General features: G+C 34.3%; 1 protein-coding gene across 3 annotated transcripts in view; it reads right to left on the reverse strand.

Annotated features, from left to right (window-relative positions):
* Window positions 1-1,497: 1,497 nt before the first annotated feature.
* SLC6A14 (solute carrier family 6 member 14) overlaps window positions 1,498-22,983 on the reverse strand; it is a 28,622-nt gene continuing 7,136 nt past the window's right edge. For 2 of the 3 annotated variants that reach the window (XM_036304972.1, XM_036304970.1), the window contains 10 exons: window positions 22,819-22,957; window positions 19,624-19,756; window positions 18,638-18,778; window positions 10,048-10,276; window positions 9,110-9,235; window positions 7,879-7,997; window positions 7,247-7,346; window positions 6,894-7,003; window positions 3,961-4,128; window positions 1,498-2,532 (listed from right to left, as the gene is read on the reverse strand). In XM_036304972.1, the coding sequence (XP_036160865.1) occupies window positions 2,386-2,532; window positions 3,961-4,128; window positions 6,894-7,003; window positions 7,247-7,346; window positions 7,879-7,997; window positions 9,110-9,235; window positions 10,048-10,276; window positions 18,638-18,778; window positions 19,624-19,756; window positions 22,819-22,957 (1,412 nt within the window). In that variant the 3' untranslated portion in view covers window positions 1,498-2,385. The remainder of the gene's footprint in view (window positions 2,533-3,960; window positions 4,129-6,893; window positions 7,004-7,246; window positions 7,347-7,878; window positions 7,998-9,109; window positions 9,236-10,047; window positions 10,277-18,637; window positions 18,779-19,623; window positions 19,757-22,818; window positions 22,958-22,983) is intronic. The other variant, XM_036304971.1, reaches the window with a different exon arrangement.

Below are 22,983 nucleotides of genomic sequence, written 5' to 3' on the forward strand. Positions count from 1 at the left end.
TAACTCAGTTAACAATCTATGGAAATTCAGTAACAGCATTTGACCTACCTTCCCTCAAAGAAAACCCTTAAAATATCTAAGATGAGTTTATCTTACATGTATGTACATAACTCACTGAGATCATTCAATTACAGGCCTACTTGCTTACCTACCTACATGCCCACTCCTCTCAAAACCAATTATTAGTATAAATTTAAAAATGCTTTAATTCCTTACTCCTATAATCTTCAATCTAAAGGAAGAAAATGAATTTAAAATGTATAAGAAATTAAAGTTTAAAATTATTCCTTTTATTTATTACTTGCCAAGAAGAAAAGCTAGCAGTGGTATGTATGGTTCTTAAACTTTTGAGCCACAGATCTCTTTGATATTCTGTTGAAGATTATGGATACTTTCCTTAGAAAAATGCATGCATACATACACATAGAATAATATTGCATATCATTTTACTTAGGTGGTAGGCAGTTAGACAGACATGAGCAGAGCAAGGATGATGGGCCAGGTACAGAAGAACACCAGGGTGGAAAGCCCCGGTGCCTAGCAAAGGACAATAGTAGGGTGGGACCTCACCCCCAGGGTGACCTTTCCTCCCCTAGCATATCTCTGGTCTTGCAGTTTGGACCCCCTGACCTTTCCTCCCTAGAGGTAACATCTAGGCCTCAGTTGCATTTCAGCTCCAGGCCCAGAAAAGCAGCAAAACCAGACAAGTGGCCCCATGGCTGACCTCAGGACCAGCTGCATTGGATAATGACCCCTTGCCCTGGTGCCAACCAAGCAATCAGTGGAGACCTAGATCCCGAAAAGAAACACCTGGAAAGCTGCTAATTATTCTGTTAAAATCTTCCCTTGGAACCTCCCCTAAAATTTCCACCCTTAAAACCTTTAGGATGAGGACCCAGTGTGCTCTCCCTCCTGGCAGCACTCCCTGCCTTCCCCTCTCCTTTCCCTGTCCCCAGGCACTTACCATTACCTTCCTCACTCCCAAACTCCAAGGGCCCTTCCTTTACCTCTATAACTTGTTTCATAAGCCCATTTCTCCTACAAATTACTTCTTCCATCTCTGTGATTTTATAAATACATAAATAAGTGTTGGCTCTGAATTCTTTCCTAGCCAGAACTCAAGTATCGAGGTTGTTGAATCCAGGACCAGTGTGACCCCCACCAGTCTAACACCTGGTGTGTTTCCTGCTGCCTTCCATATGTTCTCTGAAGCCCAGGTTAAAAACTTTAAAAATAGTTGAAAAATGTCTTACATATTAAGGCAATGCTCATCATCCTAGGCTGTGATGTTTCAACCAATTGTCAATAATATGTAATCACTGTAAAAAACTATGAATGATGTAATATGTTTTCATTATCTTCTGTAAGGAAACTGGGACACAGGACTTTCTAATTTGGTTTCTTTCATTCTTGACAAGTTTAACAAATTTATCTCCTATAAGGATGTAAACAAGTTATCACCTATAAGTAGTAACATATTCAAGTAACACAAAATCATTCTACTTGATCTACTAATATATTACAACATAAATTTTTAAATTTGATTGAAGCCATTTCTTCACTCATAGTTTGTTCCATGTTCTATTTGAAATTACAGCTAGATTTCAAAGAGTACAATGAACTACTCTTAATTTTCTAAAGTAGTAGAAATTAGATGGGTCATATTTTTCTTCCAAATATAACCTAAGGAAGAGATTATATGGGGAAGGAAGTACTTAAAGATTCTGGTTTCTATTTTCTAGATTTATCACTTACTGTACACAGGGTCCTTATTTTTCTGTCTTATTTTGCTATTTGTAAATAAAGGACATAATTACTATGTTCATATAGAAAAAGTTATCCATTAATACCTAAAGTTTTTAGACATATTTGGATCAAAAGTATTAAACTATATCCACATGTTATATATAGAGTCCATTTATTCCATATATGTATACCATTTCTAATTAAGTGAGGCCTTCAACTTTAATACTTTCTTTTAAATATACTGATTTATTTTCCCCAGCTTTATGGGGAATAAAAGATTGTATAACAAGAAAATATAAACAAGTAATATTATAAAACTTATACAATAGCAAATATAACTATTTTCTAAATAACCTGCTCAAATTAAAGCCTTCAATATATTATGGTAATGTGTACAAAAATGGTATTGTGAAACAGAGACAGCTATGTGTGTGTTAATACAGATAGATCATCTAAAAAGAAATATAATGGGCACATTACTAAACATTTTTATATTACATTCCTGCTTAAATGGGAAAAAATAGCTGTTATACTATTATGAACATAATATATACATTTTATTCAATTAACATACAAATAAATAAAAATTTTCGCTAAAATAATCACATTACACAAGCACATATTTTTTAAAATTAGAAGTTATTCTGGTTTTCCACTGCCACTGACAGTAGGTATTTCATGGTCAATCTCTTTCTTAGGATCCACCATGTCTTTATATCTCTCCCCACGGTGTTGTTCCAGGTATGGACCCCAGTTAGGAGCTGGTCTGCAGCAGCTTACAATACGCTGAAATGAGGGGGGGAAAAGCTGTCTTAGAACTTAAGTGCTACAATCTGTAAATAAATATCAAAGCACATATTTTTTAGAATGTTAAATTTCTTTGCCCTAGTCTCAGGGTGACTGTCTGGTGGGGATCTAAACCAGTGTATACCTGAAAAGTTTCAAGAACCAAAGAAAGGGAGTTCTAGGGTAAAACAATTAATCTAGATCCATTCTTGAATGGGCTTAGATATTTATTTTAAATCCAACTACTGAGCCCAGCTGGCATGGCTCAATGATTGAGTGTCAACCTATGTACCAGGAGGTTACGTTTGATCCCCGGTGGGAGGCATGCAGGAGGCAGCCAACCAATTATTCTCTCTCATCATTGATATGTTTCTCTCTCTCTCTCTCTCTCTCTCTCTCTCTCTCTCTCTCTCTCTCTCTCTCTCTTTCTCTCTGAAATAATATATATAATTTATATATTTTTTTTAAAAATCTGACTACTGAGCCTACCTTATTATTGCCCTATGCCCTAATGATGTGTCATAATCGACTCCATCCCCCTAGGCCTCCAAGGAAGAGGGGTGACTCAGGACCTAGTTTGGGTTCAAGATAATTTATCAGGCTTTTCCCAGTCTAAACATTCTATTAGGATATATATTATAAACAGAGTGGGGTTTTTTTTTCAGATCAGGTTTTACAAATGAAGATTATAGATATAACACAAAAAAAGGTCATTTGCTTTGCTTTTGCATCATCTTCAGGAACAACTTAGTACAAGTGTAGACATGATAACTTATGTGCTAAGCACTCTAATAGCACCTGAGGCTACAGCAACAAACAAGACAAGACTTCTTCTTAACAGACCTTATAGTCTAGTACAAGGAGACACACAAATATATGTATAGTGTAATACAATGCTATGCACATAGTAATGGATGTTTGACTCAGATACAGAAGTAGCCTAATGGAAAGAGTGATTAATTTGATCCCATGGTCATAAGCTCATATTACCAACATATTGGTAAGTTAATCTTTAGTTTGATCACAGTGATTTAAATGAAGTACAAATAATGTTAATTTTAATTGAATTTATTGGGGTGACATTGGTTAATAAAATTATATAGCTTTCAGGGGTACAGTTCTATAATACATCACCTATATGTAAACTAATAAAATAGAAACATTCTTATAGATATAGAGAAAAGACTGGCAGCTGTCAGAGGGAGGGGGTGGGGGTACTGGGTGAAAAGGGTGAAGAAATTAAGCAAACCCCCCCTCCCCCGCAAGAAAAAACAACTCATAGATAACAGTATGGTGATTACCAGAAGTAAAGGAGCTGGGAAAGGTAAGAAAGGGTAAAAGGAAAAAAAAAAAAAGAAAGGGTAAAAGGGGGACAAACGGTGATGGAAGGACATTTGATTTGGGGTGGTGAACAAATAATGTACTTACTTGAATGATGTTTCCTTTAGCTTGAATTATTTTTATAATAGCCATAATTGGAATCCAAATAATGCAGAAAATAATCAAACACCAGCCTAAAGCAACTCCCCAGTCCGGGTATGGAATTTCGCCATAAGTAGGTCTATTAAATTTCACCAGTGACCAGATAAAAATTACCTGTGAAAGTTAACATATGAAAGGACAATGCTAAAGATCAGACTTTATTGCACTAATGATTCCAATTGCACTAATTATTAGCAATTTGATTCCATTCCTTAGAAATAATTTATCAAAAGAAATTACAATGAAAATACATTCAAGCAACTAAGATAATCAGATAACTAGCCAGAAGATAACAGTACTAAGTGGACCAATCTAAATGACTTATATTTGGCTTTGAATAGATTAAAATTAGCACCTCCGCATATTTATAAAAAATACAATACTTGTCCAACATGTATTTCAATAAAATACTTTACCATAAAATATAGCAGACTGTAAGTAAAATAATATCTGAGATATTCTGTTAATGAACTTATAACTTTTATTTATAATAGCATGGTTTTATTTTAAACCATTAGCTAGCGAGCATATCAATTAATTTAATGAGAATGTAAAATACACTTTAGTGAACATGCTTTGCTCCTTGCTTAGCAATTATTTCTATTATTTCTCACTGCACAGAGCATCCCTTACTCCAAACCCAAGTTCACACACATTCACTTATTAGTATTACATATATATTTACCAAAGCACACATCACTTCCAGCCTCTTGAGAAAAAAACAAGCTCAATGTGTGTTTGGTAAAACAGTGAAATCTGAATCTTAAAGCTGAAACACGTTAAGGCCACGTTTTTTAAAAAATGTCTTTAAAAAACATGTTGCAGCATTAAACTGATTGTGTATTTAGAAATCTGTAAAACAAAATCAAAACCAAAAATCACCTAGTAGTTCCTCTAAATTTAGTTTAAATGTATTTAGAATACAAGAATCTTTATAAAATACTCAAATTTCATTTTACAATTTAATAGATTTAGTTAATTACAGAAATTTAAATATATTTTACACTTACCGTAATTTTACATAGCTAAAAGAGAATAAATGAGGGATAGTGGAGTATAATATGTATAACTTTATATAAATGGCTTATGATGTATGTCATTTAATATTTAATACCTTTGCATTTATAAATAAACTCAGTTGTCACCCTGACCGGTGACTCAGTTGGCTGGAGCATCATCCCATACACCAAAAGGTTGTGGGTTTGATTCCCAGTTAGGGCACATACCAAGGTTTCCGGTTTGACCCGGGTCAGGGTGTGTACAAGAGGCAACCAATCCATGTTTCTCTTTCACATCAATTTTTCCCTCTCTCTCTCTCTCTCCCTTCCTCTCTCTCCAAAATCAATAAAAACATATCCTTGGGTGAGGATTAAAATGATAGATGATAGATAGATAGATGATAGATAAATAGATAGATAGATGATAGATAGATAGATAGATAATAGAAGATAGATGATAGATAAATTCAGTTGTCAAATTTATGTAATCAAAGTTGGCTGGCTAAAAGACTAGTTAGGTATTCTAAATTTATAAGGATTTTATTTTATTATGGAGACTTGTCAAAAAGGCCAAACAATATTTAGTAGCACTGTCAAAGTCATTTAGCAAAAAATATGGGGCATACAAATATTTTAATTCAGCACATCTAGTCTTAAACTGCTCACAATTTAAAACTGACCTTATAATGTTAAACACACACACACACAACTTAATTCCCTCTAAAAACAAACATGATACTTCAGATGTGAAGCAAATTCTAGATCGTTATTTAATGGTCTTTTGTAGGAAAACCTTTGAAGCATGGAGGCAATAAGAACCAGAACACATCCTCTATGAAGCTTTGTAACCACCACACATCCACCGTTATCTCTAGTCAATAGTAATTTCCATCTCATTATGTGTTATTTTGGCATTTGGCCTTTACTGCCCTGAACTGTTATTTAAAGACTAGAGGCCTGGTGCACAAAATTTGTGCATGAGGGTGGGGGGGGGGGTCCCTCAGCCCAGCCTGCACCCTTTCCAATTCGGGATCCCTCAGGGGATGTCTGACTGCCAGTTTAGGCCCAATCCCTGCAGTCAGACATCCCTCTTGCAATCCAGGACTGTTGGCTCCTAACCACTCACCTGCCTGATGCCCCTAACTGCTCCCCGGCCAGCCTGATTGCCCCCTAACTGTCCTCCCCTGCTGACCTGATCTCCCCTAATCGCCTCTGCCTCAGCTCCTGCCGCCATGGCTTTGTCCGGAAGGATGTCCGGAAAATGTCCAGTCTAATTAACATATTACCCTTTTATTAGTATAGATAGTATGTCTATATGTCATGTCTTCCAGAAGACATATTTTGCTTTCCCTCAGCTCCTAAATAGCAAATGTTGAATTTGTTAACATAAACTGGTGCCTCTATTGACACAGGTGAGTTTCTTTTAGTAATTTCATATACTAAGTACCTCCCATAAAGAGAAAAAAATATGCGTTGGAATCTTTGTTGATTCTTAGCAATTAGTATATTTAGAGTATGGGTTATATGCATATTTGTATTTTTCCTGTACCTAGCATATTTATTATAGAATGAAAAAATGAATGATTTATTTTTATTTGTCCTACTGGTAATTCTTAAATATGTTAGAATTTTAAGTCTATAGGAGCCTGTCTATTTTCTCAAATAGTAAATGTTTAAACCTATGGGCTCAAAAATAATACTGCAAAGACATTTTAATTTAGGCAACTTGGAGGCACCAGTCATAAAGCAAAAGTTGAAAAATCATTAATTTATGACATTTGTTTGCCTTTTTGTCTTCAATGTGAGTTATTTTTCAATTTTATCTCAGAGATGTTTAAATATATATTTTTTATACTAAATTCATGGAATATTAATACTTACAATCAAAAGAACAGGCGTAATGACAAACCAGCAAGCTCTCCACCATAGCCAGAATATCCACCTTTTTGCTCCAATCATCATTTCTATATCTTCAATGAATCTGTTCCCTCCTAACAAAACAACCAACAGAGTGCATTCAGTCCTTGCTCATGTGTTCCTCCATTAATCATTGTGGCCTCAAGTTTTGTCTGAACATTTTCCTATACTACAGCAATGAAGGATACACATTTACATTTTATTTATACTATATTTTTACCAGTTATATTATACTTTACTATTATAATACACACAATGGAAAAGAATAAAACTAAATTACTTTAGTAGAAAGAGTAATTCTAAGAGTTACCACTTACCATAAATCCAGATGATTCCAATTAATTCCAGTATAGCTGCAATCATAATGCCCCATCCAGCACAGAAGTAGTCAATCAGATTAACCCAGTAAATTCCAGCCTATCAAAACATTAATTACTTATAAGTATAATTTTAATTGTTTTATGATTTATTAAGCATTCGAATTGAATTTATTAATTTTATTTTAGCATATGCTCCTTGATTTCACCTCTGCCAAAAATGTGAAAAGGAATGTTTTCAAATGTGAACACAAATATGGATTTAAATCTCAAAAATGATGTCTTTTTTTCTGTAAGATGTAACTTGGAAAAAAGCATTTAGAATAGTTAATTATTAAAATGATATGTGTATTCTGTAATAGTGGCCAATAAATATAGTGTATGTTTAAAGTCTCTAACTTGATTGTAATTGGGGAAATTGTTCATTAGTGAGCTTCCTGCCCCTCTGCAAAATATACTTATTGAAATTGTGCTATAATGGCAAACAATCTGAACTAAAATTCAGAAAACCTTGATCCAAGTCAGACTTGGACTTGTCATTAAACATTTTCTTAAACTGTGGTTTTCTCATTGAGATTATAAAGTATGTTCCAAGTAATGCTTTGTCTATGGAAAAAAATACTATAATATACCTGAGTTACACAGACGAGACCAAGGAGAAACAAAACCAGGCAGCAACCCAAAGTTATGGGAATTCTCATTGTCTTCATCACTTTGGGAAATAAATCTTGAATTGTTGTTGTAATTGTTTCTTCAGAAGGGGGAAAAATGGCATGTTATATGTCAACTCATTTGCCAATAAGTTTAATCACAGAATTCAACTTCTATTAATGAAATTTACAAATATATATTGAGAAAATAGTCTAGCCTTAATTGTAGCTTTTAAAAACCCTTAAGATCCTTTCTCTTGGCAGTCACCACTTGTCGGTTCTGATAAAAATCAAAGGCAGATCGATTTGTCATTTTTAGTTTGTTTTATAAAGTTTTTCATTGGTAGCAACTATAAGGTAACAGGTCCCTGGGGGCTGAAGTCGTTTGAAAGAGTTATAGGGAAGGAAGAAGTCTATAATACAACTTTTTAAAAAGGTGAGTATTTGACTAAATAACATGGATACAGAAAGGCCTTCCAGGTTAAGAAATAAATGTATTCCCATAAGCCACCAAACTCAATCATTGATTATTTTATACAAATAATTACAATAATCTAAAAATCTTATAGAAGAATTTGAACTTCATATCAGTATATTAAGAAATTAAAACCAACCTTTAAAAAAGAAAAAAAGAAAGTGTTCATGAAACAGGGTATTGGCTAAAAGTAGAAGGGTGTTTGAGTGAAAAGATTAAGAAATATACTTGAAATTTTCGAGAGCTTTGAAAGTCAATTAGAGGAGACTGGACTTTGCCCCATAAACAGTAAACTATTAAAATGTTTTATGTAAGAAGACAATATAATAAAAACTGTTTCAGAATTTTTTGGTGTATACCTAAGGAAAATTTTTATGAATACATACAGCCATGTGCAAGAATAGCCATTGCAGTAGTTTGTGTAAGTTTTAAAAACTGGAAATAATCCAGTTGCCTGTCACAATGGCAACAAATTGTGAATTAGCTAGACCTATATGTCTATGTATCAACATTTTTTAATATCTGAAGCAAATATAATAACATATTAATGTTTGTTCCTTTTGGGTGTTTGATTCATGAATACTTTTTATTTTTTAATTTAAGTTAAAAATTTTCAGAAAGATTTTTCTGAGAGTAAAGCCTAGGGGGGCAACAAGGGTTAAGAAAAAGATAATTTTAAGTAGAAGAAACATGAGTACAATATAAAAGAGATAGGCTAACAGTGGGAGTCTTACTTACCAATGGAAGCAAACTGAGAGTCAAGACCCAAAGTCAAAAGCATGAAGAAAAATAATATAGACCAGAATGGTCCACCTGGGAGTTGGGCTAGAGCTTCTGGATAAGCAACAAATGCCAAATCAAAACCTAAGAAAAATGCATGACATTTTAATTTAAATTAGTTGCCAAAAAAAATCCCATATTTGGACATTTTCAAAATAAAGTACTAGAAAAATCTCATTCTAATTTGGTAACACAATCCATGAACTATGTTTTTAGCAACTATTTCACTTTCACTTTTAAAAATATTTGATTTGGTTACGATGTGAATCCATGATGTGAATTAAGCTAGAGAGGTCAATTTTAGAAATGGTACATTTCTCACATAAGAAATCTTAATTATTTCATTGATTTTGACTCTTATTTTAAGATTGATGAAGAATAATATCTTTCTTAAACTCCAGAAACCTAAATTTTATCTTACCCTAGAAATTCTAAAAGAATCATTAACCAAATGATGTTCAGGTTGGACACAGCTGGGCAAAGTCACTTGGGTTTCTATCTATATGATATTAACGTGTGTTTAAAATTCAGATCAATACACACACACACACACATATATCATCGCTTATATATATATGCATACACACAAATAAAGATAATGCATGTAAAGTGCTTATCATGATTTCTGATACTTATAATTGTGTAGGGAGTAATTCATATTAAAAACTAAACAAAATTCAGAAAAAAAATCTTAAATTGTTCCCTGGTATAGTCTTATTTTCTCAAACATTTAAGAATTACTTCATCCTTAAAATAACCAAAGTATATAAGATGAAATAAGAAATGCAATACACTAAATCTTGAGTGCTTTAAGTAAATTTCTCTAAAATATATTAGTATTGCTTAAATGAACTACATTGAGTTAATAAAAATTAATAATATATAGCATTCCATACCTGATTTTACAACTTGAGATACTTCCTGTCCAGAGATGTGAGCCATGTGTCCCAATATAGAAAAAATAGCAAATCCAGCAAACACACTAGTGAGGCAGTTTGTCAAACATACCACAATGGCATCTGAGAAGCAGTTATTATTGAACTTATTGTAAGACGATAGAGTAGCTAAGCCACCCCAAGCCACTGAAAGGGAGTAAAATATCTGTGTGGCAGCATCTTTCCAAATCTATGAGAAAATAAGTTGATATTTTAAAACATACACTCTTAATTTTCATTTGCATAAAATATTTTATATATACAAATGAACAAATATAATACCCACTACTCAGCTTAAGGAATAAAATGTTATCAGTCTTTTGAAGACCCAGTTTCCCCCTGCTTAATCCTATCACCTCCAGTGGTAACTGCTATCCTGACTTTTGTGTTTATCATTTTCTTGTTTTTCTTTGTATATTTACTACATAAATATGTAAACTTAAACACAATGGCATTTAGCTTTGCATGTTTTTGAGTTTATAGAAAAGTTTTCTTAATACATATTAACTTATACAACTTCCCTTTTCAGTCAGTATTGTATGAAATGTATCCCTTATCAATTTGAACCATAAGGTATTTCAATTTTATAAGTCAAAAATGAAAGAATATAAACAAATTCATATGGTTCAGATATATATATATATATATATATATATATATATATATATATATATATAGAGAGAGAGAGAGAGAGAGAGAGAGAGAGAGAGAGAGAGAGAACATTTTTTACTGCTGTATTGCCCCACTGTGTATGCCACACTTTACCCTTTATCCTGTTGATGGACATTCGGTTTCTTCAGTATTTGCTATTAGAAACAATGTAACTGAATATTCTTGTGTGTGTCCTCATACCTAGTTGTGGCACTGTGATGTCATAGGGTATATGAATCTTCCCCATTCCTAAATATTGCCAAATTATCCTTCAAAGTTGTTGTACCACTTTGCACTTCCAGTAGCTGATTATGAGAGTTCCCATTCCTGCACATTTTTTGTAACATTGGTCAGAATTTTTAATATAGTCTAATCTAGTGACTGAAGTGAGAGTTGATTACCCTAATGACATATGTTTTGGCATGTTTTTATATGTTCTACTTCATAGTTGTTGTTTTTTCTGTGAAATTCCTGTTCATGTCTTTTGCCATTTTTGTGTGGCTTATTTTCCTTATTGGATCTCTATGAATATATAATGTAATTTGGATTCTAACCTTTGTCTATTATATATGTTAAATTTTTTTCTGACACTTTGTGGTTTATTTTTTTCACCTCTTAACATTGTGTTCTTAAATGAAACAAAGATTTTGTTGTTCTTTTAATGTAGCAAAGGTTGTTCATCCTTGCCTGTTTGTATTGTCCTTGATTTCTCTGACTTAAAAAATAATCCTTAAAAATAATAATCCTTAACCCAAGGTCATAAAGATACTATGCTATATTTTCTTCTAAAAGATTTAAAGTTTTGCTTATATTGTTAAGTTTCAGTTCACCTGAAATTTATATTGTGCATATTAAATTGGAAATCCCAATTCATTTTTCTCCAAATGACATATCAATGTTCCAAAGATAATTGATATTATCAATTATATCAATTGGATATCAATTATACAATTGAATAGTTCATCCTTGCCCCCACTGATTTTCATTGCCACCTCTGCCACATATCAAGTTCCATGTATTCATTAATATTTCTGAGATTACTATTATTTTCCACTGGTCTGTATGTCTATATCTATGTTAACACTGTACTATTTTAATACCTATAGCATTATAATATTGTTTCATATCTGGTAAGACAAGTGTGCCTCACTTCCTCAAAAACACCTTGTTTTGTTTTTTCTTTTGTCTTTTCCTCTTTCACATAAATTTAAAATCAGTTTTCAAGTTTCACCAAAAAGACAGCTGTGCTGGAAATGTATTGGAATTCTTACATATCAATTTGGAAACAATAAATCATAATTCTTAACACGGATAGTTCTAGGCAATTTTTGAACAATAATGATACATTGAGGCAGCCCTTAGATCACCCCATTCTCTCATTCCATGTGTTTTGTTGTTGTTACTCATTACCTGAGGCTATTTTTCATTGATTTTCAGAGAGAGTGGAATGGGAGGGTGGGAGAGAGGAGAGAGACAGAGAGAGAGAGAGAAACATCAATGTGAGAGAGACACATCAATTGGTTGCCTCCTGCACATGCCCCAACCAGGGCCAGTTATCGAGCCTGCAACCAAGGTAAATGCCCTTGACTGGTATCGAACCCAGGACCCCTCAATCTGCAGGCCAATGCTCTATTCACTGAGCCAAACTGGCTAGGGCCCTCATTCCATGTTTTGATTAGAGCCTCAGGTAGCTGGTCTCATCACTTTAAGTAGCATCCCCATTCTTCATCTAATCCTACCCATTTATTATTTCACAATTACCCCTGCTATGTATTTGCTAAAGGACAGTGATTAATCTTAGAAACTAATCCAGATAAATCCATTTAACAATGAAATTCTGCAGCTATAACATTACCCCAAAGAAAAAAAATCAAATTGTGCAGATTTTAAATAATAGAGTCGGCATATACAGGGTGCCCCCCAAAATGTATACCCACTTTTAACCGATTGTTAATTCCAATGGATTAAATCTGAAAAGAAAGAAACATCAATTGAGCTATCAGCTGTTAAAGTGTGTATACATTTTTGGAACACCCTGTACTTGGGCAAAAATAATTTTTAGTTTATCTGAAAACAGGACTCATCAGTGAAAGCAGGCAATATAACAGGATGAGTAGTTCTAGCTCCGGAGTCAAAAAGAATGAAGTTTATATCCAATAACTCCCACTCTGTTTTTCAATGTATTTAACATCTTTAAACCTGTTCTTTCATCTATAAAATGGAAATGGCAAAAGTAACAATTTTAATGTATCGTAGGAATGATGTGAGGCGCATGCAAAGCAATTAGCAGATGCTCAGTAGTAGCTATTGTTGTTATTATGAAAAAAATCATAAATTGATACTTGTTGTTTATGGAAGTTAAAAACAATAATTTTCTCCCTGAAATGTATATAATCTATTTTCAATTACAATAGAAATAAAGTTTTTAGGCAGTAAAATAAATATTACTAGGTCTTCAGAATACAGCTTGATGTTAGATTATTATTGCACTATAATTGCTTTATAATGTCAGGAAGCCAGTAGGAAATATATGAATAGATAGATAGAACATGGTTATTTTACTTAGATGTAATAAAAATATTTTATAAATAAAGTACTCTCTTTTTTCTTAGGCAGTTGTATATGTTAAAAGATAAATAACGTGTTTATGTTGGTCTCATCTTCTTTTAGTTGATATTATGTTTTCATAGGTGAATTAGGGGAAGCTGGAAATGGTATGGCAGGTGTGAGTCATAATGTTTACCTAAGGTTGTAAAGAACACTGAAGCAAAATCCCAAACATAGTTGTAATACCCATGCCTACCAATCTCATAGCTATATACAGGATCATTGCTTTAGGAATTAGGAAATCTTAATTCAAGATGCAGAAACTGGCTGTCTAAACTTAACTAAATCTGAATCTTTCTGGGTCTCAATATTATCACTGTAAAATGAGTTAGTAAAATAATCACTGGAGACCCCTCTGGCTATACATTTGTATGGTTCTCTACTCTTCTAGAGATCTCAATAGAGATCACATAATCAATGATAAGGAAAAATATATACTTATGATCCCATGCTCTGTGGCCAGAGAGAAATTTTAAAAATCTAAGAAAAAATTCTAATTGCCAGCAAACTCCAAGAAAAAGAAGTGGAGGTAGTGCAGTGGGGAGGTGGGAGGATTAAATTTTATGTTCACAAAGAGCATTAGGTTTAGTTCTGATCTTATAAAGCCGCCTGAGGGGAGGGCAGAGGGGCAGACTGGATGAAAGGAGGTGAAGGGATTAGCCAAAGAACATATATGCATAACCCATTGACACAGAGGACAGTGTGGTGAATGCCAGAGGGAAAGGGGGGTGGGGATTAGGTGTAGAAGAGCAAAGGGTGGGGGGAAATGAGGATATCTGTAACAGTGTCAACAATAAAAATAAAGAAAAATAAAGTTAATTCAGATACAGAAACACAGACCAATATAAAATATTCATAGAATATTTTCAGGAAAGTTTCAAGGAACTGTAAAGCCCAGGTGATCTGAGTCTTGTAAAAGCCACTTAAAGAATAGGGAAAGGACATTCCAACTATGATCAAAGTTATGATGTTGAAAGAAAATGAATGTTCCACTTCTTAGGGAAAATGTTGCATCTATAATAACATACAGGGATTGGCAAAAGTAGGTTTACAGTTGTTTGTATGAAAAAAGACATGCAGGTTATGATTGTTACAATAGATTTATGAACTCTGTTTTGAGTACTTACAACTGTAAACCTACTTTTGTCTGCCCTTGTAGTATAATATAATAACAATAATTTAAATATGTGTGCGGTCATATTTAACACTTTACCATTCCAAAAATGCATTAACAGTTAATCTTGTTTAATAACCTAATATAGAGAAGAATAACCTAATATACAGAAGATAATGTATCTAATCCATATTTTTGTTTTTATTCATCATGAAATATGGTCTTTGAGTTGGGAAGAGATTAACAAACAATGTTAAAAGATGAGAGGCCTAAAATAAACAAAGAAATCAACAGATGGTCTGTGAACACATCAAAGCATGTTAATTTCCAAGATTAAAATCATAAAACCTCATAGGTCTAAACCAAGTTAGGGCTCTTGTGGTTGATTATGGAGTGAAAATTATTTGGCCACAAGAAAGGTAAGCAAAGATCAGAGATAGACACATCAATTTTCAAAAAGATAATAGATGGATTTCCATGAATAAAAACAAATTTATTCCATGAATAAATTTGACATGCTTACCAGAAAATTTCTATAACAAATAATTAAATATCCAAATTGTAAGTACAGGCATACCTCGGAGATATTGCAGGTTCTGTTGAAGACTACCACAATAAAGCAAATAACACAATAAAGTGAATATTGCAATAAAGTGAGTCAAATGAATTTTTGGTTTCCCAGTTCATATAGGCATTATGTTTACACTATACTGTAGTCTATTAAATGTGCAATGGCATTATATCTAAAAAACAATGTACATACCTTAACGTAAAATACTTCACTGCTAAAAAGCATCCCAGGCAAAGGGAATAAATGTGCAAAGGTTCAGAGGCAGAAACAATTTTGGTATGTGTGAGGAAGAAAAAGGAGGCCTCTCTGGCAAAAATGAGCAAGAAGACATTGGAGAGGTGGGCAGGCCCTGGTTATGCAGAACTTTATAGACCATCACAAGGACTCTGGATTTTGTGCTCGGAGCCATGGTAAATCACTGAAGAGTGACTTATAAAATATGGACCATACTATTGTAAGATAATCATAATAGGACTATGAGAACCCTTTGTATGATCTGCTTGATCTTTCTGAAAAATCTAAAACTGTTCTAAAAAAATAAAGCCTACTAATAAAAAAAAAACGTGAAACGGGAGGGGGGAATTAAAAAATACTTTGTTGCTAAAAAATGCTAACCATCATCTGAGCCTTTAGTGATTAGTAATTTTTTTGCTGGTGGAGGGTCTTTCCTCAATGTTCATGGCTGCTGACTGACCAGGGTGGTGGCTGCTGAAGGTTGGGGTGTCTGTGGCAATTTTTTAAAATAAGACAATGAAGTTTGTAGCATGGATTGACTCTTCCTTTCATGAACAATTTCTCTGTAGCATGTGATGCTGTTTGATGCCATTTTACCCACAGTAGAACTTCCTTCAAAAGTGGAGCCATACCTCCCAACCCTGCTGCTGCTTTATCAACTAAGTTAATGTAATATTCTGTATCCTGTGTTGTCATTTCAACAACCTTAGCCACATATTCACCAGGTGTAGATTCCATCTCAAGAAACTGATTTATTTGCTTATTCATAAGAAGCAAGTCCTCATCTGGTAAAGTTTTACCAGAAGATTGCAGCAATTCAGTCAGTCTTCAGGATCCACTTCTAATTCTAGTTCTCTTGATATTTCTACCACAGCTGCAATTACTCCCTCCACTGAAGTCTTGATCCCCTCAAAATAATCCATGATAATTGGTATTAATCCCTGTTAATGTTGACATATATTTTTAATGTTGATATTTTGGCTTCCTCATGAATAACAAATGTTCTTAATGGTATTTAGATGGTGAGTCTTTTCCAGAAGGTTTTCCATTGATTTTGCTCAGATCCATCAGAGGTATCACTACCTACCTATGGCAGTTATAGCCTTATAATGTGTATTTCTTAAATAATAAGACTTGAAAATAAAAATTACTCCTAGATTTTTCAGCTGCAAAATGGATGTTGGGTTAGCAGGCATGAAAACAACATTAAGCTCATTGTACAACTCCAGCAGAGCTCTTGGGTGGCCAAGTGCATTGTCAATAAGCAGTAATATTTTGAAAGGAATTTTTTTTCTGAACAGTAGGTCTCAACAGTGGGTTAAAATATTCAGTAAACCATGTTGTAAACAGATGTGCTATCCTCCAGGCTTTGTTGTTACATTTATGGAGCATAGGCAGACTAGATTTAGCATCACTCTTAAGGGCCCTAGGGTTTTTGGAATGCTAAATGAGCATTGGCTTCAACTTCAAGTCACCAGACCATCCTCTGAAGCTTTGAAGCCAGGCATTGGCTTCTCCTCTCCAGCTATGAAAGTCCTAGTTGTCATCTTCTTCCAATAGAAGACTGTTCCATCTACATTGAAAATTGTTTAGTGTAACCACCTTTACTATCTTAGCTAGATCTTCTGGATAACTTGCTGAAGCTTCCACATGAGCACTTGCTGCTTTACCACCTTTCACTTTTATGTTATGAAGATGGCTTCTTTCCTTCAATCTCATGAACTAACCTCTGGTGGCTTTAAACTTTTCTTCTGCAGCTTCCTTACCTCTCTCAGCCTTCATAGACTTGAAGAGAGTTATGGCTTCCCTCGGGATTAGGCTTTGGCTTAATGAAATGTGGTGGATGTTTTGATCTTCTATTCAGACTACTAAAATTTTCTCCATATCAGCAACAAGGCCGTTTTTATTTCTTATCATTTGTGTCCCACCGAAATAGAACTTTTAATTTCCTTCAAGAACTTTTTATTTTTTTAATTTATCTTTATTGTTGAAAGTATTACACGTCCCCTTTTGTTCCACCATTCACAACTTGACTGATGCATGAGGCCTAGCTTTCAGTGTATCTTGGTTTTCAACATGCCTTCCACATTAAGCTTAATCATTTCTAGCTTCTTATTTAAAGTGATAGATGTGCAACTCTTCCTTTCGCTTGAACACTTAGAAGCCATTGTGGGGTTGTCAATCAACCTGATATAAATACTGCTATGTCTCAGAGAATAAGAAGACCCAAGAAGAGGGAGAGAGACAGGGGAATGGCTGGTGGGTGGAACAGTCAGAATACATGGTACCCTGAAATATTTATAATAGTAACATGAAGCATAACTGGTCGCAGATCACCAGAACAAATATATTAATAATTTAAAAGTTCGAAGTACTGGAAGAATTACCAAAATGTGACCGACACATGAAGAGAGCAAACGCTGTTGGAAAAATTGTGCCAATAGACTTGCTCAACACAGGGTAGCCACAAACCTTCAATTTGTAAAAAACAACAACAACATTATCTGGGAAGTGCAATCAAGTGAAGTGCAATAAAATGAGGTATGACTGTATTTAGAAAATAGCAATTACTGGAAATAAGCATGGTTGCACAAAGAACATCATAGCAAACTAAAACAAATATCCATTTGGGATAACACTACTAGATTTGACTAAAAAAGTGAAAGCATTTCACTTTTATCAATACAAGCTTGGTGTATAGACTACACTTATTTTTAATGTTCCTTACAATCAAAATTATAAAAGTATTTATGTACCTGTGATACTGACAGCCATTATCTGGAGGTGGACCAAAGTTAAAATAGGGTTACCCAATTCATATTCATGGCACATGTTTGTGTGTCTGGTAACAGTAACAATTTTGTTTATAGAATGATTCATCCATTTCAATTTTGTGTTTTAACTTGGTAATCCATTCGGCAAAATGTGATTTTACTTTTTTTGGATATTAACTTTTGAAGAAAGTTAAAATATATATTAGTCTATTAAACTTTCAACTGTAATCTTTAAATCTCCTATGAGTTTATCCAATAAGTCACATGGTTGTAGTCATCAATTTGTAGGTATTCATGCATGAAATATTATTTGTCAGATTAATAAGCTCCAAATCTTTGTGGTCAAATAGAATCAGTTATATGAATAAAAGGACTTTTAGAGTCCTATTGCTAAAATGATTATCTCACTTCCAATAAGAAAGCATTAGTGTAATATAAATAGCTAAGCCAGACATCCTATTGGACAGAAACACTAATAAATTTAACTGTATATCTTTTGCAAGCTACTACATTATGATACTCTTATCTGAAACCAAAGATTTTTGGTATTTGCTTTTAAGATTTACCTTCTCAGATAATTTGAAATTCAAATTGTCTTACCTCAGCTTCCATAAGTTTTGTAAAATTTGACTGTGCTCCTATATAATATGAAATGCCTTGTGATGCACCCTCCAGAGTTGCACCTCGTATTAGCAGGATGAGTAGGACAACATATGGGAAAAGAGCTGTAAAATATACCACCTATCAAGAAAAACAATAGAAAGTTAATGTCATTTCAAAAGTGTGCAATTAAAATATTAGTTTGGAAAGTTTCCACTGACTTTGTGATATTCACAATATTTTTGTGATCTAATAGCTTGTCTCATCACAACTTAACATTAACTGAATGTGCTAGATATTATACCAGGAATGCAAAGATAGTATCCAGTTATTCCTATCCTCAACTTTTTAAGGGAATTTCACTGTAGTAGTTACAAACACATAAACATCCATTTTTCTGGATGCTATACAACTTCTCACAGAGAAATTTCATGTTGTTCTCTGAAATTGCCATGATGCTTTCTGAAAGTTTAAAAAATAAAACAATGAAGGGGAAAATATAGTGTTTTTCAGAAAGGGATTCTTTGCTGAGAGAGAGAGTTCTGAGTCAATTTTAGCAAACTTTAAGAGAATAATTATATAGTTGGTTTTTTATCTCCTCCAATTAGGGGAATCCTGGCATAATTACCCTGTAGAACAAGGATCTAGACTTTTGAAACTAAACGTTGCAATATATAAGATGCTTATTTATATAATAGGACAGAAAATTTAAAAATATACTTGCAAGCCTCAGAATACTATATCAGCTAGAAGGGTTTAAGTTTTGAGTAACTACACAACTCTAGTATTAGTTTGTGCTTGCTTTGTTTTATTTTTAACAATAGTAGTGATATTATACAATTTTTAGAAGTGGGATGCCTACTTTGAAAGGTTTTCACATATTTGAATGTTCCCATTATAGAAAAGACATGCATTTGATAATGCTCATCAATGAACTACAATGATATTGGAAAACAGCTCCATCACTAATGCATTTTCCAAATTACCTTTCCAGAAGACTTGATTCCTTTAAATAGTGCTGCACCAACTATGATCCAAGCCAGTAGAAGACAAAGTGCTAAATACCACACAATTTTTCCAGTCTCATCCATTCCACTTGAGCGTTGGAGTGCCACTTTGCTGAAAACACATAAGCCCTTTTATGAACACAGAATCACCTGTCTTAATACATTGACTTTTGTCATACATTTTATCTAGTGGGAAGCTTCATGAGTAGTTTATTAACACATCAATGTCATGTGAACCTTTTATTGACATTGGAGGGGCAAAAATAGTTCAATGAAAAGCCAGGCTCTGGCTTAGGTTTAAGTGAAACCAATCCAAAGTTCTAAACCCTGGAATAAAAGATTTACTGATTCCTTTAGCTATGATTTTGCCCTAATATTTCAAAGCTCCTTTTATGCAAAAAAAATTAACCTTACATTAGATTATTTCATTTTACTTACTACAATATTTGTCTTAAGTTGAAATAACAAATATACCATTTAAAATTGCATTAAATGTTTTCTTATTTATTGTACTTATATTTATCATCAAATCTAAATGGCCTCACTATTTATAACTTTTTCAAAGGCTCTCTATCAAATTCTATGATTTCCACGAGGAACATGAATGGATCTAGGATTTTAATTCTTAGCTTGGTCTTTGGGAACATTTTAAGAACCAAATTTTAAAAGGGTCACAAAAGAGCATTAATATATAGATGGGGAAGAACTCATTACAGCAATATTCAAAGAAGTTAGGTCAGGGTAAAGGATAGGTGTATATTAAAGAAAATAAAGAGAGAGCATTTCAAATTAATAAAAGTAAATACAACTCAAAATATCTCTTTCTATCATATAGTGACCATTATTAGAAAAATGGATAATAAAGAATCGCAGAGAACCAAGATGGCGGCATAGGTTAACGCCGGAGTTTGCTGCTTTGAACAACTACTTCAAAAGTGAAACCAAAAAATGGAAGGGACATCACCCAGAACCACAGGAACGCTGGCTGAGTGGAAGTCCTACAACTAGGAGGAAAGAGAAACGCATACGGACACTCAGAGGAGGCGCAGTGCTGAAGTCAAATTCTGAGGTGCGGAGTGCGCGCAGCGGGCTGGCGGCGGAGGGTGTGGTTGGCGTTTTCAATCAGGAGGGAGTCGCAGACTCTGAGCTCCAGATACGGGCGAGTCTCTAGCGACCCAGACTCAAACGGGAGAAGCGGGACTATCTGGCTTCGGTCAGAGCGAGTGCAGCTTTCTCTCTGAGGTGTGCAGCGGGTGCTGGGACTCAGAGAGGCAGAGCCCCTGGGGACAGGACTGAGAGCCGCCATAACTGCTCTCTCCGGCCCACCCTGTTGATCCTGTTCGACCCACCCCGCCCAAGCCCTGCGCACAGGCATTTGCCGGATAGCCTCAGGCAAAGGCTAGATTAGCACCTCCCTAGAGGACAGAAGTTCTCTCACTGCTGACACAGCTGATTCTCATAGCCACTTGGCCTGGAGGTCAAACCCTCCCTGGAATTAGCTACAACAATCAAGGCTTAACTATAAGACTGCGAACAAAGACCACTAGGGGGTGCACCAAGGAAGCATAACAAAATGCGGAGACAAAGAAACAGGACAAAATTGTCAATGGAAGATATAGAGTTCAGAACCACACTTTTAAGGTCTCTCAAGAACTGTTTAGAAGCCGCCGATAAACTTAATGAGATCTACAAGAAAACTAATGAGACCCTCGATCTTATATTGGGGAACCAACTAGAAATTAAGCATACACGGACTGAAATAACGAATATTATACAGACTCCCGACAGCAGACCAGAGGAGCGCAAGAATCAAGTCAATGATTTGAAATGCGAGGAAGCAAAAAACACCCAACCGGAAAAGCAAAATGAAAAAAGAATCCAAAAATGCGAGGATAGTGTAAGGAGCCTCTGGGACAGCTTCAAGCGTACCAACATCAGAATTATAGGGGTGCCAGAAGATGAGAGAGAGCAAGATATTGAAAACCTATTTGAAGAAATAATGACAGAAAACTTCCCCCACCTGGTGAAAGAAATGGACTTACAGGTCCAAGAAGTGCGGAGAACCCCAAACAAAAGGAATCCAAAGAGGACCACACCAAGACACATCATAATTAAAATGCCAAGAGCAAAAGATAAAGAGAGAATCTTAAAAACAGCAAGAGAAAGAAACTCAGTTACCTACAAGGGAATACCCATACGACTGTCAGCTGATTTCTCAACAGAAACTTTGCAGGCCAGAAGGGAGTGGCAAGAAATATTCAAAGTGATGAATACCAAGAACCTACAACCAAGATTACTTTATCCAGCAAAGCTATCATTCAGAATTGAAGGTCAGATAAAGAGCTTCACAAATAAGGAAAAGCTAAAGGAGTTCATCACCACCAAACCAGGATTATATGAAATGCTGAAAGGTATCCTTTAAGTAGAGGAAGAGGAAGAAAAAGGTAAAGATACAAATTATGAACAACAAATATGCATCTATCAACAAGTGAATCTAAGAATCAAGTGAATAAATAATCTGATGAACAGAATGAACTGTTGATTATAATAGAATCAGGGACATAGAAAGGGAATGGACTATTCCTGGGGGGGAAAGGGGTGTGGGAGATGCGGGAAGAGACTGGACAAAAATCGTGCACCTATGGATGAGGACAGTGGGTGGGGAGTGAGGGCGGAGGGTGGGGCGGGAACTGGGAGGAGGGGAGTTATGGGGGGGGAAAAAAGAGGAACAAATGTAATAATCTGAACAATAAAGATTTAATTAAAAAAAAAAAAGAATCGCAGCCTAAAATATAAATTTTATCCACAAATTACTTATCACACAACTGTTTATCATTAAAACTTGCTAATTATAGTCTAAAATTTGAATAGTTTTATTCAAATAAAGTCCCTAATTTATAGTTAATAGTGCTAAATAAATCATTACTGACAATGTGTTTCCATTTACGTAAGTAATTTATAAACGATAATTTTTTGACTATGAGCTAAATTTGCATGTTACTACTGCTCACACAAGATAAGGTAAACATCTGAATCAAATGGAGTAGAATTAGTTCTGCTTCCCTTTTCTCTACTTATATGAGTTAAGAAAAGAGCCGATTAATATTTTATTGTTATTTATAAAAAAATTTTTAGTAACATCTGTTTAAGAAGTGGATCATCTAGGGTACTTACTTCCAATATTGTTCACTGGGAAGTTGCCCTGGTTGATAAATTTCAGTTCCATTGTCGCAGGTAAAATTGTTGAAGTCTACCCAGCTTTTATTCACATGGATGAGTGTCTCTATGTGTGTAGTCACATTGCAGTGAGTTACTGAAAATTATAAAAAAGAATGCACA

Source organism: Myotis myotis, unplaced genomic scaffold (genome assembly GCF_014108235.1).
Source record: "Myotis myotis isolate mMyoMyo1 unplaced genomic scaffold, mMyoMyo1.p scaffold_m19_p_4, whole genome shotgun sequence".
Classification (NCBI taxonomy): Eukaryota; Metazoa; Chordata; class Mammalia; order Chiroptera; family Vespertilionidae; genus Myotis; species Myotis myotis.